Source organism: Neoarius graeffei, chromosome 13 (assembly GCF_027579695.1).
Source record: "Neoarius graeffei isolate fNeoGra1 chromosome 13, fNeoGra1.pri, whole genome shotgun sequence".
Taxonomy (NCBI): domain Eukaryota; kingdom Metazoa; phylum Chordata; class Actinopteri; order Siluriformes; family Ariidae; genus Neoarius; species Neoarius graeffei.
In genome coordinates this window covers 28,465,356-28,483,666 of record NC_083581.1, presented here as the reverse complement: position 1 = coordinate 28,483,666, position 18,311 = coordinate 28,465,356, and the positions used below count along the sequence as shown (strand labels likewise).

At 43.4% G+C, this 18,311-nt stretch overlaps 1 protein-coding gene across 3 annotated transcripts in view; it reads right to left on the bottom strand.

The window, feature by feature from the left end:
• itih6 (inter-alpha-trypsin inhibitor heavy chain family member 6) overlaps positions 1 to 18,311 on the bottom strand; it is a 57,722-nt gene that overhangs the window by 17,880 nt on the left and 21,531 nt on the right. For 2 of the 3 annotated variants that reach the window (XM_060937458.1, XM_060937460.1), the window contains 5 exons: positions 15,098 to 16,301; positions 866 to 892; positions 502 to 519; positions 339 to 389; positions 90 to 143 (listed from right to left, as the gene is read on the bottom strand). In XM_060937458.1, the coding sequence (XP_060793441.1) occupies positions 90 to 143; positions 339 to 389; positions 502 to 519; positions 866 to 892; positions 15,098 to 16,301 (1,354 nt within the window). The remainder of the gene's footprint in view (positions 1 to 89; positions 144 to 338; positions 390 to 501; positions 520 to 865; positions 893 to 15,097; positions 16,302 to 18,311) is intronic. The other variant, XM_060937459.1, reaches the window with a different exon arrangement.

Genomic DNA, 18,311 nt, shown 5'->3' with positions numbered 1-18,311 from the left:
AACGATGTCCTGTGCTGTTTTCACAACATGCTGTAGGGCTTTTCTGGCAGCTTTGGTGCAATCCAAAGCTTCAGGGTTGTAAAACCTACCTGAGGAGGAGAAGATTCCCACAGAACTTATTATATCTGTGTCATATGGTGAGGCTGGAAGAAAAGAGAAAAGGAAAATTATAAATGAAATGTTTGTACTGTAAAAGACTGCATGAGATACAATGTATTTTCACAAAGTCTCGCAAAAGAATTTAAGTATGTATTAAATAGATCTTATTATAAATGACGAAGAAGGAATATATTGCTTGAGGTTGTCATATTGTTCATGCAGCGTACATTCTAACTTACAAGAACCATAATGGATGATGTAGTCAGGTTCATACTCAGAGACATCATAGTCTAGAAAATGGATTGAATTGGTATTAGTTAAACCTCTCCAGTGCAAAAAAACAAAAACCAACCAAACGAACAAAAACCCTTGCATGGACAATATGTCAATCAAGTTACATACTTTTGACATGATCAGCATCTGGACAAGTGAGAAAGAATATTGTATAGTTTTTATATGTTCTCTGCATGTGTTATCACCAAAAATAAATCCTTTGCACAATTTGCTGGTTTGGTAAACCAACATTTCACTATCAACCAAATTATTCATGATGCAATCATTTATTACCTACAGTGAAGTTACTGAAGTCTTTTTAACATGCATTCCAGAAATAAAAAGCTAAACAAAAAGTTTGAGACATATCATTGACTAAATTACATCTATGTAGGATTGTAGTGCCATGTGTTAAAGATAAATCACTACTACAAATACCAGATAGAAGTCTGGACTCTAGATAGACATAAAGGACTAAAATTGTTTGCTTTACCTTTAGTCAGGATCACAGTAGAAACATCTGGTAGACAGAGAAGATAATGTTTGTCAATGCAACCATAAAAAGTGAGTAAAATGGTTTGGATTGTTTAGGATACATAGATTTTTGTCAGTGTTGTAGTCGAGTTACGAAACTTTGAGTCCAAGTCAAGTCCAAGTCATTAAAGAAAATTTTGAGTCTGAGTCGAGTCCAAGAACAAGACACCAACCGCACCATTTGATGGTGGCTGTTGCTGCCTTTAGGTAAAAAGATAAAAATCTTGTTCATCACTCAGCAAGCCCCGCTATCATCAGGGCAAATAACATGAGAGAGGGGTAACACTAGCTAGTTCATCAGTCAGCAAGCAAGTCTCGTTATCAACAGGGCAAATAACAGCATGTCACTTCCTTCTCTGGGTGGAGTGTTGCCAAATGACGATTGAAGTTCGAGGTTGTCCCTGTCGTCTCCTTGATAGTTCTTCTACATATGGAACACATAGCAGTGCATTTTTTTCCCACTGCATGAGAAGTCTGTATAAGTAAAGAGGACCATCCTAGTAGGGGGGGTTGTTATTATTTTAAGAATTTTGACTTTTCCATGTTTTACCCCCCTAGAAATATGGAGATGGTCCATCTATATGGGAAAATGTCAAATTTTATTAAATTGAACCTTGCTAACCCCCCTGTACATACCCTCTGAAAGTTTCCATTCTTACAATATGACAAAATACATTACAGTGCTGTTTGATATTAGAATGCTGCTTTTTTTAATGTGTTTTAAAGTTATCAATGAATGCGAACCTCTTCAGGTATGCCACTAGGTATGATTACAACATTTTCAGTGCAGATGATCATTATTTTAAGGTATTAAGCTTAGTGGTAAGTAACCTTACATTCAAGTAAATTAAACATATGGTAATTCTGCTCTTTTTCAGCAAGTTTTAAAGTTATTGATGAATGTCACACTCTTCAGTAATACCTCAAATATGAACTATTTTTAAGCACAGAGGATCATTACTTAAGGTTACTAATTTAGTTTTAAGAACCAGTATGCACAAATGATTCATATCTGAATTATATCTCCAAATGTATTAAATAGTCATTATTTGTATTCTTGCAGGTAAATAATCACTGACAAATCAGTGCAAACTATGTAATTCTCTACTGATTGTCAAAATGGACATTTCAGACACAATTTCTGCCACTTAGCCTTATCTGTTGCATCTGAAACATTTCCAGTGCCTTAAACAACTCTTTTTGTGAGAAATAAATGTTATTACTGTGATTTTTGATGTTATATTTAGGAGTTATTTCCATTAAGGAATGCTTATATTAGTGAAAAAGGCAGTTTTTGACTATTTGGAGGGGTTATTAACTTCAGAGGGTAGGTACAGGGAGGTTAGCATTTTTCAGTTGGCCAAATATTGGTATTTCCATACTTAGATAGATCATCTCCATATTTTGGAGGGGGTAGAAAAAATGTTTTGGTCCAACCCCCCCCCCCCAATCCTAGGGGCTTCTCTCCAGGCCTTTTAAGCCTCACTCATAACCCGCCGTAAGTGTTTTGGACATGCATGGGTCACAGGGTTTGGTAGTTCGCAGCCGTGCTGCAGGGTTGCGGTGAACCCAGGGGAATGTTTGGGGGAGGAGTACAGGCAAAGTACTTGTCAAGTACAGGTTGCACACCTGACTTCCTCGAGGCGTGGGAAAAATTGTGCCGTTAGCCTGTGGAAAGTGTATATCTGATGCACGTGATCAGTGCGTGTTCAGTGAGTGTGGAGTGTGTGTGACTCGCATTTTACCAGTTTCCTGCGCTCCAAGTACGGGCCGCACTTGTGAAGCATGTGTGATGCATGTGATTAGCACGTCACGATCACTCATAACTTGCTTGCGATGCAAGCCAGGAGTGGGTATAAAACCAGCGTGTCTGCAGCATTCTGCATCTGTCTTTCGACTGAAGAACATTGGATATTTTTTGGGAAAAATGTAATATATAGATTTAGGCACTGCCTAAAAGCGGAGCTCCCATCTGTTTCTGGGTTGTAGAATTTTCTTATATCATAGCCAGTCTCTTTTGTTTTATTTCTTTACTGGCTAGCACTGGCCACGAGGCGGTGTGTATGACTGGTAATTACTAACACTGGCCACGAGGCGGTGTGTATGACTGGTAATTACTAACACTGGCCACTAGGCGGTGTGTATCACTGGTAATTACTAACACTGGCCACTAGGCGGTGTGTATCACTGGTAATTACTAACGCTGGCCACTAGGCGGTGTGTATGACTGGTAATTACTAACGCTGACCACTAGGCGGTGTGTATGACTGGTAATTACTAACACTGGCCACTAGGCGGTGTGTATCACTGGTAATTACTAACACTGGCCACGAGGCGGTGTGTATCACTGGTAATTACTAACACTGGCCACTAGGCGGTGTGTATCACTGGTAATTACTAACGCTGGCCACTAGGCGGTGTGTATGACTGGTAATTACTAACGCTGACCACTAGGCGGTGTGTATGACTGGTAATTACTAACACTGGCCACTAGGCGGTGTGTATCACTGGTAATTACTAACACTGGCCACGAGGCGGTGTGTATCACTGGTAATTACTAACACTGGCCACTAGGCGGTGTGTATCACTGGTAATTACTAACGCTGACCACTAGGCGGTGTGTATGACTGGTAATTACTAACGCTGACCACTAGGCGGTGTGTATGACTGGTAATTACTAACACTGGCCACGAGGCGGTGTGTATCACTGGTAATTACTAACACTGGCCACGAGGCGGTGTGTATCACTGGTAATTACTAACACTGGCCACGAGGCGGTGTGTATCACTGGTAATTACTAACACTGGCCACGAGGCGGTGTGTATCACTGGTAATTACTAACACTGGCCACTAGGCGGTGTGTATCACTGGTAATTACTAACGCTGACCACTAGGCGGTGTGTATGACTGGTAATTACTAACGCTGACCACGAGGCGCTATGTATGACTGGTAATTACTAACACTGGCCACTAGGCGGTGTGTATGACTGGTAATTACTAACACTGGCCACGAGGCGGTGTGTATGACTGGTAATTACTAACGCTGACCACGAGGGGGTATGTATGACTGGTAATTACTAACACTGGCCACTAGGCGGTGTGTATGACTGGTAATTACTAACGCTGACCACGAGGCGGTATGTATGACTGGTAATTACTAACGCTGACCACGAGGGGGTATGTATGACTGGTAATTACTAACACTGGCCACTAGGCGGTGTGTATGACTGGTAATTACTAACTGGCCACGAGGCGGTGTGTATGACTGGTAATTACTAACACTGGCCACGAGGCGGTGTGTATGACTGGTAATTACTAACACTGGCCACTAGGCGGTGTGTATGACTGGTAATTACTAACACTGGCCACGAGGCGGTGTGTATGACTGGTAATTACTAACACTGGCCACTAGGCGGTGTGTCTCATCTCATTATCTCTCGCCGCTTTATCCTTCTACAGGGTCGCAGGCAAGCTGGAGCCTATCCCAGCTGACTACGGGCAAAAGGCGGGGTACACCCTGGACAAGTCGCCAGGTCATCACAGGGCTGACACATAGACACAGACAACCATTCACACTCACATTCACACCTATGGTCAATTTAGAGTCACCAGTTAACCTAACCTGCATGTCTTTGGACTGTGGGGGAAACCGGAGCACCCGGAGGAAACCCACGCGGACACGGGGAGAACATGCAAACTCCACACAGAAAGGCCCTTGCCGGCCACGGGGCTCGAACCCGGACCTTCTTGCTGTGAGGCGACAGCGCTAACCACTACACCACCGTGCCGCCCTGATTGGCCAAATATTTATGATTTTTCCTGAGCAACCATACACAATTGGCTATTCCGCTGCACTTCTGGGGCGCTTTGCCGAGCGCCCAAGAAGAGAAATGATACGCGTCTGTCGGTGGAAATTCACCATTGAATGACAGTCAGTTGGTGGAAATGTTGTTTAAATAATTCAGATCGCATGTAGGCACACACTTAAGTAAAACTGACATTGATAAAATTTGTAAAAATATATATCGATATATTTTATATTTTTTCCCCCCTCCACATCTGGGAGGGCGGCGCCCGAGCGCCCCCTATGAGCCAGCCGCCACTGCTTTTAAGTTACTCTCACCAAAATAACGAAGTATGGATTTGGCAATCTAAATGTAGCTCAAGACGCTCAATTAGCTCATCACACATCCAGTGGAAGGTGATGCGGTATCTGACTGAGCTAGGCTTATGGTTAAAAACACTAGAATATAATAGCCACAGTGATGGCTCATGGCACAATACAAGAAACAATCATCAAGAACAGACAAAAGGTCAAAGTCTAGCAAATTGTGATAGAAATACTGTAACTTTAGGCCTATTCATATTAACATTAATTGAACTGTATTGTATTGTCTAAAGATATGACAGGATACAAAGTTAGCATTTCTATGCCTTTATTGTTTTCAAGTTTACAGCATTAAGCATAGTTTATGCTTCATAAAAAAAGATTAGCCCTAAGGGATATGACTCCATTTCAGAAATTTAACAAAAATGAACATATGGCAAATCGTAGCCTACAATAAAACTGGCCTGAAACCCCCCCACAAGCCTTTTAAATCACAGCTAGACAATGACTATTAGCTATATGAGGCTACCCAGGGGCGGCACGGTGGTGTAGTGGTTAGCGCTGTCGCCTCACAGCAAGAAGGTCCTGGGTTCGAGCCCTGTGGCCGGCGAGGGCCTTTCTGTGCGGAGTTTGCATGTTCTCCCCGTGTCCGCGTGGGTTTCCTCTGGGTGCTCCGGTTTCCCCCGGGTGCTCCGGTTTCCCCCACAGTCCAAAGACATGCAGGTTAGGTTAACTGGTGGCTCTAAATTGACCGTAGGTGTGAATGTGAGTGTGAATGGGTTGTCTGTATCTATGTGTCAGCCCTGTGATGACCTGGCGACTTGTCCAGGGTGTACCCCGCCTTTCACCCGTAGTCAGCTGGGATAGGCTCCAGCTTGCCAGCGACCCTGTAGAAGGATAAAGCGGCTACAGATAATGAGATGAGATGAGGCTACCCAGTCACTTTTCGAAAAACAGAATTAGAAATAACAAAATCAAAGTGCTTTTAATGATATTGAAGTGCTTAGGCATATTAGCCCTCGAAGGAAAGGCAGCTCAATCACTTTAGTCTGACTTCTGACCAGAAAAAAACAAACAAACAAAACCACACCTCAGTTATACAGGACAAAAATGTAAACAAACTGTCAGCATATCTTCAACAACATACTCCGCCACAAGTCTCCTAACCTCTTGAGGCTGAAGGAGCATCTCAGAGCGCCAGAACGTTAATTCTGGCTGCTTTGTGATTTTATCGCCACTCTCATCCTCCGCTTGCTTCCTTGCTAACTTCATGTTACTATGGCACCTCTGTAAATGCTTAGTTAAATTACTGGTGCTATTTCGGGAAGTGGACAGTTCTTTAGGTTTAGCACACAAACTGCATTTGACTACGATGTTCTTCACATCCTTATTTTTCACAAACTTAAAGTAATGAGCGTGTGCCCATCTGGAGAATGTGCTATCCGACATTAGATCAGCTGCAGGTTCACTCATCTCTCTCTTCTGTCTGACTAGCCTAAAGGAAAAGGAAGTGAAACATTTTGCGCGGACGTTTCACCTCTGCTGATCTCGCGTGATTTTGGCGAATTTGTATGAAGGAAAAAAAAAGCCCACCACTTCATTCCAGGTTAAAAAGGCATTGTAACACGTGTTACTGACATTTGTACCGAGTATAATATTACCACATTTTTTTCTGTAATGCCTTACATTACCGCAAAAAGCAATGCATTACAGTAATTCGTTACTTTTGTAACGCGTTACTCCCAACACTGTTCACAGGTAAATACACATGCTTTAAACATTCATTTCAGTATCTATATGCTTATGTAATTAATATTATATATGCTGATTTTCATGCATGTTTCAGCTAACGAAGCCCAGAAGTGAGGACATTGCAATCCCATCATCGCTGTCAGGTCATTGTGCCATGCTCAGTGATAAGGACAAGAACATCCCGACACCCCGTCCCACCGCTCAGCAGGAGTAGGAGCAGGACAGTAGCTCAGAGTCAAAGTGTGTTTCAGTGCTCAAACTGTTGGGCTATTTAGTTGGGATTTTTTTTACAATGTAATAAAATGCGTTATTCCCTTATACTCATTTTATTATTTGATGTTTACATGGTAAATTAACATATGCGCAAATAAAAACAGCAAATGAGGTGGTCTTCTTCCTTTCTACAATGCTACACGATCAGTTCCTTGGTTCCTCCCCAATACCCAGAGTCTTTCCCCTCGTGTCACGTGCAGGTTGCGTGCGCTGCGTGCAGGCCACACATAGGGGTAGAAAGTGAGATGTACTTCTGTCTTGCAGTCCGCACAAATGGCAAGTGTGGGATACTTGTGTAGTACTTCTGAGGCACATCACTCATACAATGACCGTGCGTCACTCATTTTCACTACGTTCGCACTGCAGGCTGAAGTGACTCAAATCCGATTTTTTCGCCCATATGTGACCTGTATCCGATCTTTTATTGACAATATGAATGACACAGATCTGATTTTTTCAAATCCGACCCAGGCCATTTGGATATGTGGTCCTAATTCCGATTCCTATCCGATCTTTTCATATGCGACTTCAGTCTGAACCGCCAGGTCGCATTCATCCGACTTACATGTCATCAACAAGCCACAAACGTCACTATTCTATGCTGAAGTAGGCGGCGGGTCTCTCAAAAAAAGTTACAACAACATGGCTTTGATGTTCCTTTGAACGGAGGTTGCAGTCACTACCCCGCAGAACGCCTGAGCCAAAACCCTTGCCCTCTTCCTTCTCAACCTCCTCCTTAACATCAGGCTATTGTGCATGTTCTGGCTCCGTCGCAACAACAGCTGCATCATCGCCAGGTACTCCATGCTGGCTACTGTCATACACAGGAAACTTTAGGTTACTTCCGTAAACACTGGCCATGCTCACTGCGTGTGACGTCGTCGTATCCTGCAATGCACATGCGGAACACTTTTAGGTCGCTTTTCGTTCATACTGAGGATCACATACAAGTCGCATATTATTTGTTAATGTGAACGACCTCACAAGAAAAATCGGATTTCACAAAAAAAATCGGAATTGAGCATCAAGCCTTGCAGTGTGAACGTAGCGTTACTGTCATTGCAAAAAGCCCCTACTAGTCGTGCTGATGACTTGGTTCAGGCGTACAAAAGGAGTACGGGTCTCATACATAGTGTATGTGTTCTTGATTTGTTGCAAGACCTGTAGAATTTGCATGTGCAGGACCAAAAGTTTCCACAGGCAATCTGTAACCTTCTACAGCGCTGAACACACGCAAGTCTCAAGCACAGTTTTGCCAAATTTTTTTTTACCATAGACCGCCCGTAGTAGCACATATGGCGGGTTGTGAGTGAGGCTTTAGCGACATTAATGTTAGATTGTTCCTGAACATGTATGAACAGGTGAATGTGCATTCTCTTGCACAAAATTGGTATAAAAATGAATGTAGATATAAATATCTTATGCCAAATTATTATGGCAGGTTACAAAAACAAAGAAAAAAAATCTGAGTCCTCATCTCCAATTTACGAGTCCAAATGCAGTTAATGCATGAGTCCGAGTCCAAGTCCGAGTCATCAGTGCTCAAGTTCAAGTCAAGTCACAAGTCCTTAAGATTAGGGCACGAGTCGGACTCGAGTCCAAGTCCTGGACTCGAGTACTACAAGCCTGATTTTTATACAATATTAGCATAACATATGAATAAAAATATTTGCAAGTTTACTATAGGGTCATAAAAAAAAAAAAAGAGTATAACTTCAGCAAAGAATACACAGTGACACCCACAGTGAGCTTGTTTCACATGCAAAGGCTGAGAAAAAGAAGAAGAAACTTGAAAAAAGAGCCTCCTTTCCCCAGTGCCTAAATTTTTTGGCATCATTTCAGGTAGTGTTGGAGTCAAGACAACCTAAACCGAGACCAAGTGATGACTAAGACAAGATTAAGACTTTGAGGTGTTGAGATCAAGTCAAGACCAAGACAGGGCAAGACCATGTCAAGACCAAGACCTGACCAGTGTGTGTGAAGGGGCGGGGAGGGATGACGACTGTTAACAGTAATGAATTAGCAATTTCAAATTAGCACTGAGTCACGTTATTGGTTGCATTTGAAGCAGGAAGTTTTACATCCAATCACAGTAATGATATTAAGAAATAAATCAGACAATACACAGGCAATTTAGTGAAATCCCCACAGTTGTGGTCTTGACCGGCCTTGAAATAAAATCCTGAGTCCTCTATGTCTGAGACAAGACCAAGTAAAAGTGATCAAGACCTGCAAAAAGTGGCCTTGAGACTGGTCTTGAGTACCACAGCACTAGTTTCAGGTCTATTGTGTGAGCCCAAGATCGGTAGATTATTTTGTCTGCTTATTTGGATTTCAATAAATGGCTTGCCTTTACAGAGTTATTATAGTTTTGAAATTTTCATGATTTTATTATTATTATTTTCAGTTTTTTTTTATTTCAAATTGATTTTAATTAGTTTTACAAGTGCATGTCAGAGTGCAGGCACTTACGGATGTATGCACAGGGGAGAGCGGGGTGCAAACTGGTAACAAGGCCAAATCATGAGACAGAAAGCGTAGCCATGGAGCAGGCAAGGGTTGGTCGATCAGGAAACAGGGCAATGGAGACAAGACAGGTAGCATAAACAAAGAAAGTAAGGGTCAGAAATACGAGAAGCAGGCAGAGAATGAAAGTCTTGGTATGAACTAGTGAAACACAGAGCAATACTTCGCACTGAAGGTGTGTGAGTAAGGAGCTTAAGTAGTGTGACTAGTGATTAGTGGAATGAATAACAACTGATGTTAATAAGCCGGTGACAGAGGGTGCTGTGCTCCTTGGGAGTTGTAGTTCTGAGTGTCCATGTTTGTAGTCTGGCTAATGCTGTCATTCTCAGTGGCATTACTGACAGACCCCCCCCGAGGAGCTCCCTCTGGGAGCTGAATATTTTTCCTGGGGTGCCCTCTACCTCTAGGTGCAGGTTTGTCAGGATGTTGAGCATGAAAATCCTGTTTGGGCAAAGGGTCCAGAATGTCCTTGGCTCCCACCCAGCTTTGTTCCTCAGGTCCGTAGCTCTCCCAGTCTACCAGGTATTCAACTTGACCTCTTCTAAGTCTTGAATCAAGTATTCTGTTCACCTGCTAGATGGGCTCACCTTCTAACTTTAGTGCTGGGTGTTCCTGGACTGGAGTGTTCTCAGCAAGAGGGCCCAGAATGGCAGGTTTAAGACTGGAAACATGGAACATGGGGGATATCCTGCTGTGAGGGGGAAGTTCTAATCTGTAAGATGCTTCGTTGATGCGCCGAAGTATCTTGAAAGGTCTGAGGTAACATGGCATGGTAACATTGGTGTACCTCCTCCCATACCGCTTGGCTGCATGAAAATCAGTCTTCAACTGCTTGTACTTGTACTGGTGTGTCATTGTAGGGAAATAGGGATGGCTGGTAGCCAAGTGTGCACTGAAAAGGCATTAGTTGAGTCGTGGAGTGTTTGAGCGAGTTTTGTGCATACTTGGCCCACAGGAGGAATTGAGACCAGTCCCCTTGGTTCCTCATGCAGAAGAGTCTCAGAAAACATCCAATTTCTTGGTTGGCCCATTCTACTTGACCACTGGATTGTGGGTGATAACCAGACGTGAGACTTACTGACACCCCTAATCATTCCATGAAGCAAGACCAAAACTGAGATAAACTGGAGACCCCAGTTGCTGACTATGTCCTCTGGGATGCCATAGTACCTGAATACCTGTTGGAATAATAATTCTGCTGTTTGGGAAGCTGTGGGGATGCCGGGTAATGGGATCAGCTTCAACGCTTTGGAGAATTTGTCTATAGTTACCATGATGGTGGTGTTGCCTGGGGCGGGGGGGGTCTCATCTCATTATCTCTAGCTGCTTTATCCTTCTACAGGGTCGCAGGCAAGCTGGAGCCTATCCCAGCTGACTACGGGCAAAAGGCAGGGTACACCCTGGACAAGTCGCCAGGTCATCACAGGGCTGACACAGACAACCATTCACACTCACATTCACACCTACGGTCAATTTAGAATCACCAGTTAACCTAACCTGCATGTCTTTGGACTGTGGGGGAAACTGGAGCACCCGGAGGAAACCCACGCGGACACAGGGAGAACATGCAAACTCCACACAGAAAGGCCCTCGCCGGCCCTGGGGCTCGAACCCAGGACCTTCTTGCTGTGAGGCGACAGCGCTAACCACTACACCACCATGCCGCCCGGGGGGGGGGGAGGAGGTCTGTAATGAAATCAATGGCTAGATGGGACCAGGGTCTTTGAGGTATTGGGAGCGAACACAGTTTGCTGGCAGGAGGGGTTCTAGGAACTTTAGCTTGGGCAAACTCAGAGCAGGAGGAGATGAACTGGTTAATTTCTGTGAGCATATTCTCCCACCAGTACTTGTTCCTAAGCATCTGATGGGTATGTTGGCTGCCAGAATGTCCCATGGTGAGAGATGTGTGAGCCCAAGTGATGAGACAACCTCAGAGATATTTTGGGATGTAAAGAAGACTTGGCGGAAGATTGATAGGGCTTGTCCATGGTTGGGAGTTCTTTATTTCTTGGTCCAGGTCCCAAGTGATAGATTGGACAAAGCAGTTGGAAGTGAGTGACTGAATCTTGATGAGATGAGTCGAAGGTATGGGATAGGGCATCTGCCTTGATGTTCCTTGAGCTGGGATGGAACAAGATAGTAAAATTGAAATTAGTGAGGAAAAGCACCCATCTGGCCTGATGTGGATTTGATCTCTTTGCATTTTTAAGATCTTTGAGGTTCTTATGATCGGTCAGAATCACGAAGGGGTGTGTGGCTCCCTCCAGTCAGTGTCTCCATTCCTCGAGGCCTAATTTGATAGCAAGTAACTCTGTTCCCCACATCATAACTTCTCTCTGCAGAGGTGAGTTTTCTTGAGAAGAAAGCCACTGGGTGGAGCTTGTGTTTCTCACCGAAGCACTGAAATAAGATTCCTCCTACTCCAGTATCAGATGCATCTACCTCTACTGTGAATGGTTTGGCTAGGTCAGGGTGCTGCAGAACTGGAGCAGGAGGTGAAAGCGTGCTTGAGTCAGTTAAATGCTTCTTCTGCTGAGGGGTTCCACTGAAGGTGTTTGGGTCCCTTTTGAGCAGGGCCATCAGAGGAGCAGCAATCGTGCTGAAGCCTCTAATGAAACGGCAATAAAAGTTGGCAAAGCCTAAGAAGCACTGAAGGTCCTTAATAGAAGTAGGTGTTGGCCAGGACGTGACAGCAGATACCTTGGCAGAGTCCATGCTGACTCCTTCTGCACTAATGATATAGCCCAAAAAGGAGATTCGTCTCTGATGGAACTCAAATTTCTCTGCCTTCATGTAGAGATGGTTAGCCAGCAGGTGCTGGAGGATGGCTTGGACATGTTCCAGATGGCTCTCTTCGTATGGAGAGTAGATTAAGATGTCGTCAATATATGCAATCACGAACTTGCCCAACATGTCCCTTAGCAAACTGGGGGCTGAAGAAAGGCCATAGGTACTCAAAATGGCCGGCGGTTGTGCTGAAGGCGGTTTTCCATTCATTGCTCTTCTTTATTCTAATGAGGTTGTAAGCACTGCGTAGGTCGAGTTTAGAAAAAATCTTGGCAGACTGGAGTTGTTCAAGAGCTGAGGGAACAAGAGGAAGAGGATAGGGATACTTGACAGATACTTGATTTAATCCTCTATAGTCGATACATGGCCGAAGACCACCACCTCATTTCTCCACAAAGAAGCCAGCTGATGCGGGAGACTTTGAAGGGCGGATGTAACCTTGTTTAAGAGCCTCTTGGATATACTCTTCCATGGCAGAGTGTTCCTTCTGAGACAAAGGATATATGCGACCATGTGGAGGTGACATACCTGGTAGCAGATCGATGGCGCAGTCATAAGGTCGGTGCGGTGGTAGTCTGCAGGCTTTCCCTTTGCTAAAACTTCCTTTAGGTCCAGAAAGCACTCAGGAACATTCTTCATGGAGTCCTGCTGTGGGCTTTCAACTGAGGTGGAGGCGAGAGTGACTTGGTGACATGAGAGACAATTCTGAAAGCAGGTGGCTGACCACTGGAGGATTTCTTTATTCTGCGAAGAAATAAGTGGATCATGAAGTTGTAATCGGGGTAACCAAGAATGATGTTGTGGTTAATGGCTGTGGTCACATAGAGGGAGATAAGTGCAGAGTGCAGTGCCCCCACCTGAATCTGAACGGGAGCTGTACGAGTATTGACAAGACCATCACCTACTGGTTCCCCATTGATGGTTCTGATGCTGAGTGGACTTTGCAGAGGGGTTGTGGGCAGGTCGAACTTCTGGACAATTGTGCTGTTGATGAAGTTCCCCTCTGCTCCTGAGTCAACAAAAGCAGACAGAACGTGTCTGGAGGATGCCAATTTTAACAACACTGGAATTTTAAAGGATTTAGTATTGAATTTTCTCACCGGACTCACCGCATGGGCTGGGCTTTCAGCTGGACCAGTGTGAGAGGGACGGATGGGACACTGACTAATATGATGCTCAGAACTCCTGCAGTAAAAACAAAGGCTGCCTTCCTCCGTCTTTCATGTTCTGCACGCTTCAAACGAGTGTGGGAAACCTCCATGGATGTAGTATCCTCAGAAGGTGCAACAGGTTTAGAGCTTTCCTTAATCAAGGGTCGGTGAGTCAGTAGATGATCTAGTCATATAGCAAGGTCAATGAGGGAGTTCAGCATCAACTGTTCATCTCTACATGCCAGTTTGCTGAAAATTTCAGGATGAAGACCTTGGCGAAACAGCTTCTAATGCTGGATCATTCCAACTACTGACTGCAGCTAGCATTCTAAAGTCCAGGGCATACTCAGCGACTCGTCAAGATCCCTGAGAGATAGTAAGCAAACTTTCACTGACCTCAATTCCCTCGGGTTTATGGTCAAACACTCTCTTGAACAAGTTGAGGAAATGTTCATACGAAGTCATGTGCTCACTGCCATTTTTCCAAACAGTGCTTGCCCATTGTAACACCTTGCCAGTGAGGAAAGACAGAAATTTAGCGACCTTGTGTTCATCAGAAAGATGAAGCATAGTGGAGAAGTACATGGAGCACTGAAGTAAGAATCCCTTACAAGCAAGAGCATTCTCGGCATATTTCTCCGGAATGGAAAGTTGTAAGGCAGGACTGGGAGAAGCCTCAGGATGCGCTAGGAGGGCCTGTGACATACAGTTGCGAGCTGCGCCATTCGGGTGTTGAGGTCTGCAAGCATCTGTTTATGTTCTCCTAGAAGTTGTCCTTGGGCGATTAATGCAGTTTGCTTCGCCTCTTCTGCTACATCCACGATGAAAAAGTATCCTGTCAGAGTGCAGGCACTTACAGATGTATGCGCAGGGGAGAGCAGGGTGCAAACTGGTAACAAGGCCAAATTGTGAGACAGAAAGCGTAATCATGGAGCAGGCAAGGGTTGGTCGATCAAAAAACAGGGTAATGGAGACAAGACAGGTAGCATAAACAAAGAGATAAAGTGAGGGTCAGAAATACAAGAAGGCAGAGAATGAAAGGCTTGGTATGAACTAGTAAAACACAGAACGATACTTCACACTGAAGGTGTGTGAATGAGGAGCTTAAGTAGTGTGACTAGTGATTAGTGGAATGAACGACAACTGATGTTAATAGGCCGGTGACAGGGGCACTGTGCTCCTTGGGAGTTGTAGTTCTGAGTGTCCATGTTTGTAGTCTGGCTAATGCTGTCATTCTCAGTGGCATTACTAACAGTGCATAAGTAGTTTTATTTTTATTTTGAAGAATTGATTAGTATTTAGTTTTACTGTTAGCTTTTCATTGTAGTTTTTAATTTAGTTTTCAATTTTTTTGAAAACTATCGTTTTTATTTTTATTTCAGATAATGAAATTAGTTTTTCACTCTTAGTTCTAGTTTTAGCCTTAGTTTTTGTTAACTATATTAACCCTGCTTAATAACCTATTGTTTTTGCTTTATGACAGCTACCAAACATTTAATACATAAATCTACAACAGAAACACATTGAACTTTGTAACACTGCAGATGAAAATTACTGGAATTTCAAAATATCCTTGCATGATATTAGGTCTTACCTAAAATACCAGTAGCTTCCCACAGACTGGGTGCATCTGTCATGCCTGGCATAGGGGCAAAGGAGGCAGCCACAAGGGTGGAAATGTTTATTTCCTGGTCAGGATCTTCAGGTGAAGCATTTGATGAAGGGACTTTCTGAAAGTCTGATTGCACAGCAGGAACATCAGGGGTGGCAAAATTGTCAGTGTCAGATAAGAATGTGGGTTTCTCCAAAGGCAGGACCTGATGTTTCTTTGAGCTGAGTGGTGTTGTGGTTTCAGCCATATTGGGCATTGCGACTGAACTCTTGAGAAGTGGAGAAGCTGTGCTGGTGGAATTGATTGGGAGAAAATTGGGAGCATCATTTCTCACGGTGCTGGTGGGAACAGTGAGGGCTTTGCTTAAAAGAGGGGCAGAGGTGGTCTTAGATAAGTTGTGTGGTAAAGTTGTGGTCCTTTTGGGTGATGCAGCTGCTCCATTGTTCTCTGGAGAAGAAGTATTTACTGGATGTCCAGGAATAGGCAGATCTGGTTGAAGGGGTTTGGTGAGAAAAGGTTTACTGGGCTTTAAAGGTTTGCCTGGCTTTTTGATCAATGCCTCAGCACTAGAAGTCATTTTAGAGGTACTTGACATTTGTGTAGGTGTGATCGTCATACTTGGTGTAGTGGTAGTGACAGTTTTGGGTGTAGTTGTGGTTGTAGAGACAGTGGTTGGGTTTGGCTCATCAATATCTGGTTTTACCACCACCAAAGAGGTGACTGGAGTGACAAAATTATATTTCAGTGAAAGATTGGTGGCCTTCTCTGCTAGCAAGCGTTGTGCTAATGGATCTGAGCTGTTGAGTTTAGCCATCAAACACTCCTTGATAGTGTAATAGGCCCAGAGGCGATGCACAAAGTTGGAGATGCCATGCAGTTCTCTGGTACAACCCAGTGGTGTTGAAGTCTCATTTACTTCAAGCTTGGCCAGTACAAAATCACTCTCTACCTTCACCTTCTGGTTTGTGCCACTTGCTGTCAATGAAACTTTCAGATCCTGTATATCTGGCTTAATCTTCCCAGTGACTACCAGCTCAGAGCCTTGGAAGTAGTTGGGGAAAAGGGCCCGTGTGACATCATAAGCTTGGGTATCAAGGTAGGAAAGCTTGATATCTGACAGTAGTGGACTAGCTACCTCATCATAGAAGCCCTTTAACTGGAGTGCAGCATCAGCATCCTCATATACCTGAGGGATGTATAAGAACGATCTATTAATTTTCACTGGTCATTTGCTAGTTTTCTGCTTTTAATCTCTCTTCTCCTCCTTGTGTACCTCTTCTCCTTTGCTTTTAAACATTCACACTCTACATCTTCACAATCAAGTACACAATCTACAGTGTTTTGCAAAAGTATTAATCCCCCTTCGTGTTTGTCCTGTTTTGTTGCATTTCAAGTTGGATTTAAAATGGATTTTTGGAGGGTGAGCACCATTTTATTTACACAAAATGCCTACCACTTTAAAGGTGAAAATTGTTGTTTTATTGTGACACAAACAAAAATTAAGATGAAACCCCCCAGAAATTTGGAGTGTGCATATGTATTCACCCCCTTTTGTATGAAACCCCTAAATAAGAACTGGTCCAACCAATTCACTTCATAAGTCACATAATTAATTGATTAAGATCCACCTGTGTGCAATCAAAGTGTTCCATGATCTGTTATGTGATGTCTGTATAAATCAACCTGTTCTGGAAGGACCCTGACTCTGCTACACAACTAAGCAAGCAACATGAAAACCAAGGAGCACTCCAAACAGGTCAGAGACAAAGTTGTGAAGAAGTATGGATCAGGGTTGGGTTATAAAAAATATGCCAAACTTTGAATATCCCAGGGAGCACCATTAAATCCATTATAGCAAAATGGAAATAATATGGCACCACTACAAGCTTGACAAGAAAAGGCCACCCACCAAAACTCACAGGTCGGGCAAGGAGGGCATTAATCAGAGATGCAACAAAGATAACACTGAAGGAGCTGCAAAGATCCACAGCAGAGATGGGAGTATCTGTCCATAGGATCACTTTAAGCAGTACACTCCACAGAGTGGGGCTTTATGGAAAAGTGGCCAGAAAAAAAGCCATTACTTAAGAAAACATGTTTGGAGTTTGCCCAACAGCATGTGGCACACTCCCCAAACACATGGAAGGAGATTCTCTGGTCAAATGAGACTAAAATTGAACTTTTTGGCCATCATGGGGCATGCCATGTGCATACATGTCAACCTATACGGAATGTCCGTATTTTATACGGATTTGATTCAATAAACGTAGTATACGGGCGTATAAATAAAGTTATACGGATTCTTTAAAAAAAAACTTCAATATTTATTTAGAGCTATAATCAATTCCCACGATGATAAAAGAATGCATAACATTTACAAACATACTGTACACCACAGACAGCCAGTAAGGAGTCTTATGAAATTGCGCGTTATCTTGTGGTAGCGAGACTTTGTTCCACTTTTGATCATGCGCACACCGCACTGCGAGAATCCCGCCAACCGTGAAGTCATAGATGCCGGCTTCTGCGTAGAATCATACGTCATCCTCGCCCGAGAATAAAGATGCCTCATTCATGTGCTGCGTTTAACTGTACCAACAGGTTTACTGTCCAAACGAGATCACATGGGATTACCTTTCACAGGTGAGACTGGAAAAATACTTTTCATTGTATTAGGTCATTATAACGTAATTTTACGAACAGATTTTCCTGACTTTGTGGCTAATATGAAGTTTCGCGCATAATAGCCGCTCGGTGAAACCTGTCTCCAAACAACGAAGTATTTCCTTCGTAACTACGCTGATAACACTGTGTTTTTGTCAAACATTGGAGCTTTGTATTCATTCTGAAGGTTTATTGTTATTAATATTGAATAAAAAGTAACTGGGACATATCATTGTTAATTATCATTCAAATTTTAGGTAAATTATTTTAATTTGCATCTTATACGGATTTTATAAGGGAAATATGGATTTTGGAGGTTGGTTATACAGGTTTGATTGACCAAAGGTTGACATGTATGCATGTGTGGCGCAAACCCAACACCCTGAGAACACCATTCCTACAGTGAAGCATGATGGTGGCAGCATCATGCTGTGGGGATATTTTTCATCTGCAGGGACAGGAAAGCTGGTCAGGACTGAAGGAAAGATGGGTGGCACTAAATACAGGGCAATTATGGAGGAAAACCTATTTG